Source organism: Scomber scombrus, unplaced genomic scaffold (assembly GCF_963691925.1).
Source record: "Scomber scombrus unplaced genomic scaffold, fScoSco1.1 SCAFFOLD_114, whole genome shotgun sequence".
In the NCBI taxonomy this organism is placed as follows: domain Eukaryota; kingdom Metazoa; phylum Chordata; class Actinopteri; order Scombriformes; family Scombridae; genus Scomber; species Scomber scombrus.
The window spans coordinates 56,191-63,690 of record NW_026910688.1 but is presented as its reverse complement, the minus strand read 5'-3'; the positions used below and the strand labels follow the sequence as shown (position 1 = coordinate 63,690).

General features: G+C 39.1%; 1 protein-coding gene across 5 annotated transcripts in view; it reads right to left on the bottom strand.

The window, feature by feature from the left end:
• Positions 1-4,103, bottom strand: part of gripap1 (GRIP1 associated protein 1) — a gene marked incomplete at its 3' end in the record, with an annotated part of 37,802 nt that extends 33,699 nt beyond the window's left edge. For all 5 annotated transcript variants that reach the window (XM_062415324.1, XM_062415325.1, XM_062415328.1 and 2 more), the window contains 1 exon segment: positions 4,014-4,103. In XM_062415324.1, the coding sequence (XP_062271308.1) occupies positions 4,014-4,061 (48 nt within the window).
• Positions 4,104-7,500: the final 3,397 nt, after the last annotated feature.

Here is a 7,500-nt window from a genome sequence, read left to right as displayed (position 1 = left end):
TGTGTGTGTGTGTGTGTGTGTGTGTTTCTCTGTGTGTGTGTGTGTGTGTGTGTTTGTTTCTGTGTGTGTGTGTGTGTGTGTGTGTTTGTGTGTGTGTCTTTTAATCAGTGAATCTATAAATATGAGAAGCAGAGTTTCAGGTCGAGCTGATCAGCAGCAACAGGAAATCATGGACGTTAACGGGTGTATTTCTGTTCACTAAAGAGACTAAAATACTAAAACTAACGTCATGTAGACACTGTGAAATAAACCTCAACCTCATTACATGTCACACTGTCTGAAAGAGCTGCTCTAAAAAAAACACGTCTAACTTTGACTCGTGTGAGAAAAGAAATGCATTTTAAAAAGTGTTGGATATGCTTTTAATATTAACATCAATTCTTAATAGTCTGTCTTTGGTCTCCACATCTTCACATTTATCATAATTAAGAGATTCTGACTTATAAATAGTACATTTCCAGGTCAAACTGAGAGCTGAGAAACTCTAACTTTCCCAAAAAAATGCTTTATTCCTGAATAAGTCTGATTTGTAAAAAAAAAAAAAAAAAAAAAAAAATTTATAAATTAGATTTTTTTTGGACTAATATTTGAACTGTTAGGCACAGAAACAGCAGCAAGCATGTGTTCAATTTTCAAAATAAAACACCCCTGTTCAGACAACAGATCGTATTTCAGCCCAAAAACACGACAAATAAAGACACATTTAACCACGCAGCCTGTTTAATCTTCATCACAACTGCAATATCAGTCAAAAATCTAAAGAAAACGACCAAATCAACTCAATTTGAGCAAGTTAACACAAATTGTGCTGCTACTACAGTAATTACGGTAGCCTGATCACAGCAGAATGAGTGCCTTCAGGCTACCGTAATTACTATAGTAACAGTGCAGCTTAATTTAAAAGGCATGTTGTGTTGCGCTGCTACTACAGTAATTACGGTAGCCTGAAAGGCGCTCATTCTGATGTCATCAGCCTACTGTAATTACTATAGTAACAGTGCAGCTCAATTAAAGGTGTATTGTGTTGTGCTGCTACTACAGTAATTACAGTAGCCTGAAGGCGCTCATTCTGATGTCATCAGGCTACCATAATTACTTTAGTAGCCGTGCAGCTCATTTTAAAAGGCGTGTTGTGTTGTGCTGCTACTACAGTAATTACGGTAGCCTGAAGGCGCTCATTCTGCTGTCATCAGGCTACCGTAATTACTTTAGTAGCCGTGCAGCTCAATTTAAAAGGCAGATTGTGCTGCGCTGCTATTACAGTAACTACGGTAGCCTGAAGGCGCTCATTCTGCTGTTATAGGACTATCGTAATTACTATAGTAGCAGTGCAGCATGATTTAAAAGGCGGCTTGTGTTGTGCTGCTACTACAGTAATTACGGTAGCCTGAAGGCGCTCATTCTTCTGTTATCGGGCTACCGTAATTACTTTAGTAGCCGTGCAGCTTAATTGAAAAGGCATATTGTGTTGTGTTATACTGAGAAGTTCCTCTGATAAGATGTTAAACTCATTTATATCTGATATTAAACTGAATATCTAAAACACCTGCAGCCTCCAGAGTAGTCACAAAGGTTAAACACACCTGACAACAAGATACTGAAGGTTTATGGAGGCAGAATTTATTACAGAGTTACAGCTGCTCCGTGTTTACCTCATTAACCTGCTGAATATAAACACTATCTGTCTGCTGCTATAATGCTGACAGCTGACAGTCTGTTATCAGAAGTACTCTGATCCTTTACTGCAGTAAAAGTACCAATACACTCATATAATAATACAGCATGAAATATCCTACTGCAGTATTATAGTGATGTAGTATGCAGTATTACAGTAAAAGTACTGCAGTATTATGAGCGATGTAGTATGCAGTATTACAGTAAAGTACTGCAGTATTATGAGTGATGTAGTATGCAGTATTACAGCAAAGTACTGCAGTATTATGAGTGATGTAGTATGCAGTATTACAGTAAAAGTACTGCAGTATTATGAGCGATGTAGTATGCAGTATTACAGTAAAAGTACTGCAGTATTATGAGTGATGTAGTATGCAGTATTACAGTAAAGTACTGCAGTATTATAGTGATGTAGTATGCAGTATTACAGTAAAAGTACTGCAGTATTATGAGTGATGTAGTATGCAGTATTACAGTAAAAGTACTGCAGTATTATGAGTGATGTAGTATGCAGTATTACAGTAAAGTACTGCAGTATTATGAGTGATGTAGTATTCAGTATTACAGTAAAGTACTGCAGTATTATGAGTGATGTAGTATTCAGTATTACAGTAAAAGTACTGCAGTATTATGAGTGATGTAGTATGCAGTATTACAGTAAAAGTACTGCAGTATTATGAGTGATGTAGTATGCAGTATTACAGTAAAAGTACTGCAGTATTATGAGTGATGTAGTATGCAGTATTACAGTAAAAGTACTGCAGTATTATGAGTGATGTAGTATGCAGTATTACAGTAAAAGTACTGCAGTATTATAGTGATGTAGTATGCAGTATTACAGTAAAAGTACTGCAGTATTATGAGTGATGTAGTATGCAGTATTACAGTAAAGTACTGCAGTATTATGAGTGATGTAGTATGCAGTATTACAGTAAAGTACTGCAGTATTATGAGCGATGTAGTATGCAGTATTACAGTAAAAGTACTGCAGTATTATAGTGATGTAGTATGCAGTATTACAGTAAAAGTACTGCAGTATTATGAGTGATGTAGTATGCAGTATTACAGTAAAAGTACTGCAGTATTATAGTGATGTAGTATGCAGTATTACAGTAAAGTACTGCAGTATTATAGTGATGTAGTATGCAGTATTACAGTAAAGTACTGCAGTATTATGAGTGATGTAGTATGCAGTATTACAGTAAAAGTACTGCAGTATTATGAGTGATGTAGTATGCAGTATTACAGTAAAAGTACTGCAGTATTATAGTGATGTAGTATGCAGTATTACAGTAAAGTAGTGGTTTGGTCCTCTGACTGATATATTATTATTATCACATCATTAGATTATTAATAGTGAAGCATCAGTGTTAGAGCAGCATGTTACTGTTGTAGCTGCTGGAGGTGGAGCTAGTTTACACTACTTTATATACAGTTAGCTAGTTTAGTCCAGTGGTTCCCAACCTAGGGGTGGGGCCCCTCCAAAGGGTCAGCAGATAAATGTGAGGGGTGGTGAGATGATTAATGGGAGAGGAAAGAAGAAAAAACTACACTGTACTACAGTAAAGTACAAGTACTTCAAACTGTACTGCAGTAAAGTACAAGTACCTCAAACTGTACTACAGTAAAGTACAAGTACCTCAAACTGTACTACAGTAAAGTACAAGTACCTCAAACTGTACTGCAGTAAAGTACAAGTACCTTAAACTGTAGTGCAGTAAAGTACAAGTACCTCAAACTGTACTACAGTAAAGTACAAGTACCTCAAACTGTACTACAGTAAAGTACAAGTACCTCAAACTGTACTACAGTAAAGTACAAGTACCTCTAACTGTACTGCAATAAAGTACAAGTACCTCTAACTGTACTACAGTAAAGTACAAGTACCTCTAACTGTACTACAGTAAAGTACAAGTACCTCTAACTGTACTACAGTAAAGTACAAGTACCTCTAACTGTACTACAGTAAAGTACAAATACATTTAACTGTATTACAGTAAAGGGTAATATTTATAATATATTTATATATTTATATTATATTTATATATTTAAGGAGCTAACAGAGAGGCTGATTCAGTTACAGACTCGTGACTCTCAGCAGTGAGTCCTGAAGATACTAACATGATATCCAACCAGCAGATAAATAAACATAATAACCAGATTAACACTAACAGTAACACCGAGCTTCCTGTCTGATGTTATTACATTAAACTAAGCTAGCAGAGCTAACAGCTAGCATCAGGGCGCTAACGTCACATGACAGCTGTTATTAACGCGGCTGACAGCTACCTGCCCCTCATCACACGGACGTTAAATAACAACCGATGTGTTTATCTCACCTGCATCCGATGAAACTCCTCCTCTGAGAGAGCCTGCGACATGGCCATGGTTCACCTGGGCAGCCGGAGCTAGCAGGCTAGCAGGCTAACAGGCTATAAACGGCTAACGGAGGAGATGAGGAGGAGAGCAGCTCAGAGGCGGACACGAGCGGGGAGGTCTCACTCTGACCGTGTTTCAGAGGACCGGAGGGCTCACTCTGACCGTGTTTCAGAGGACCGGAGGGCTCACTCTGACTGTGTTTCAGAGGACCGGAGGGCTCACTCTGACTGTGTTTCAGAGGACCGGAGGGCTCACTCTGACTGTGTTTCAGAGGACCGGAGGGCTCACTCTGACTGTGTTTCAGAGGACGGAGGGCTCACTCTGACTGTGTTTCAGAGGACCGGAGGGCTCACTCTGACTGTGTTTCAGAGGACGGAGGGCTCACTCTGACTGTGTTTCAGAGTGACCGGAGGTCTCACTCTGACTGTGTTTCAGAAGACCGGCTTACTCTGACTGTGTTTCAGAGGACGGAGGGCTCACTCTGACTGTGTTTCAGAGGACGGAGGGCTCACTCTGACTGTGTTTCAGAGGACCGGAGGGCTCACTCTGACTGTGTTTCAGAGGACCGGAGGGCTCACTCTGACTGTGTTTCAGAGGACGGAGTACTCACTCTGACTGTGTTTCAGAGGACCAGAGTACTCACTCTGACTGCGTTTCAGAGTGACACAAAATGGGACAGTTGGTCCAAATCACACGCAGTTTGTAGGAAGTTGTAGTAACTGTTGGCTCTTGCAATATTCTGGTGATTTTCTTGCAACCATAAAATCGCAATTTCCTGCAGGGACTGAAATATATCACGTTTACACAATCCATGCCTGCAACAGTTCAGCTTAACACACTCTAGTCTTTATATTCTCTCTTGTCATATATATATATATATTGGATATATGTATCCAAATGAGTCAAATCTTCATCTTCTATGTTTCAACGTTACAGTGTTTTTAGTACCAGTCTTTTTGTTACTATACTTCCACCACAGCTCAACAGGAAACACTAAGAGGGAATTAACTGCTGAAAAGACTGATACTACAAACTACTACTAATACTACTACTACTACTACTACCACTACTACTACTCCATAAAGTACTACTACTACTACTCCATAAAGTACTCCTCCTCCATGTAGTTTCCACTCAGTAAATGTAGATATGATAAACTCAGACTGAGGATAATTAGGGTAACAGGTGGATTTATGAACCAGGCAAGAAATGTTTGGAGACATCTAGTGGACGAATGGAGAACTGCAAGGCCTAAAGAAAAGTGGTGCAAATTAACACACAGCAAGCGGGGGAAGGAAGGAAGGAAGGAAGGATGGAAAGAAAAGAAGGAGGACAAGGAAGAGAAGACAGAATAAAAAGATGGAAGGAAGAAAGAAAGAAAGAAATAAAGAAAGAAAGAAAGAAAGAAAGAAAGAAAGAAAGAAAGAAAGAAAGAAAGAAAGAAAGAAAGAAAGAAAGAAAATAAAGAAAGAAAGAAACAATGGACAGATGGAAGGGAAAGAACACAGGAAGGAAAGTGGGCCGGATTGGATCCCTTGGCGGTCCGGTTCTGGCCCTCGGGCCTCATGTTTAACCTCCCTGGTTTAGAAAGTGACACCAGCATGACGTCGGTGGCACTCAGACATACTTTCACCTCATGATGCGGTTCTACCTGCTTCCTGTTCTGGGTCTGAGCCGGGATGTGAAACCAAGCAGGAGAGACTCAAACCTGAAGGGACACCAGACCAGTGGTAAAGATTAACCCTCCTGTTGTCCTCAGGTCACATTAAACATGTTTTTATATCAGAAACATGGATTTATTGGGTCTAATTACCTAAAAATTGGACATTGATGGCTCCATACGACATTCTTTACAAGTATCATCATCACTACTTTCATTGCACTGGGTGATCATTTCTACTTTATGCATCTGATCTTTAATTTAATATAATACTTCACAATTTCTGCTTTTTTTTTAACTTGAGGTCAATTGACCAGAATCTCCAAATATATGTGTATAAAACCTTTGGTAAGGTCTAACACAGAAGTGGGTGATAATTTATACTTTAACCCTTTCATTTCTTTAGGCAATTCAACTATACAGTTAAACTAGATTTAAAACCAGCATCAGGTTTGTTAAAATGTACATTTAGTATTTTTGTTGTTTTATAGGAGATAAATTCAGACTGAACTCAGCGGCTCCGCAGCAAGACATCATGGACGTCCGTAGCAGCAAGACATCATGGAGGTCCGTAGCAGCAAGACATCATGGAGGTCCGTAGCAGCAAGACATCATGGAGGTCCGTAGCAGCAAGACATCATGGAGGTCCGTAGCAGCAAGATATCATGGACGTCCGTAGCAACAAAACATCATGGAGGTCCGTAGCAGCAAGACATCATGGAGGTCCCGTAGCAGCAAGACATCATGGAGGTCCGTAGCAGCAAGACATCATGGATGTCCGTAGCAGCAAGACATCATGGAGGTCCGTAGCAGCAAGACATCATGGATGTCCATAGCAGCAACACATCATGGACGTCCGTAGCAGCAAGACATCATGGAGGTCCCGAGTTACTAGTTTTGAACAGCATTTTTTTATTAGTCAGTATGAACAAGAGGAACGTGGGTCAGTAACTAATAAGTGTTGGTAAGATGATGAATTCATAAATCAGTTAAACTAGATTTAAAAGCAGCATCAGGTTTGTTAAAATGTACATTTAGTATTTTTGTTGGTTTTAAAATATTTGAAAATATTAATTGCACCATTTTTTTTACCAAAAGTAAGACTGAATGCTCCTGAAAATGTCAAATGGTGTAACCCACAAAAGAATGATACATATTACATATTTTATCCTCCTAGAGAGAAAGAAAGAAAGAAAGAAAGAAAGAAAGAAAGAAAGAAAGAAAGAAAGAAAGAAAGAAAGATAATGGAGGAAGAAGAGAAAGAACTAAAAGTAGGAGGAGAAAGAAAGAAAGAAAGGAGGAAGAGGAGGAAGAGGAGAAAGAGAGGGAGGAGGAAGAAGAAAAAAGAAAGGGGGAAGAGGAGAAAGAAAGAGAGGAAGAAGAGGAGAAAGAGAGGGAGGAAGAGGAAAAAGAAAGGAGGAAGAGGCGAAAGAAAGAGAGGAGGAAGAGGAGGATTAAAAGCAGAAGTTTGATGCTGGGTCCAAGTTATTCATACGTTTATTTTATCATTTTAACCCTTTTAAATTTAAACTAAACCACATAAACAAACATCACTGACTCTTATATAAAGTGTATGGAGGGGGGAGGGGAGGATTTTAAAGTTCTCTAATGTCTCTTCTCGGTTAGTTTCATGTGTCATTATAGGACACAGAATAACAGAATAACACATCATTGACCCTGATAGCTCATGTACGCCTGGACAGGAAGTAGCGCTTTATTGTCGCTTAATAAACAACATAAACTGCAGCTGTGTGTTAACTGTAATGCTCTGTTACTGATGTTTGCAT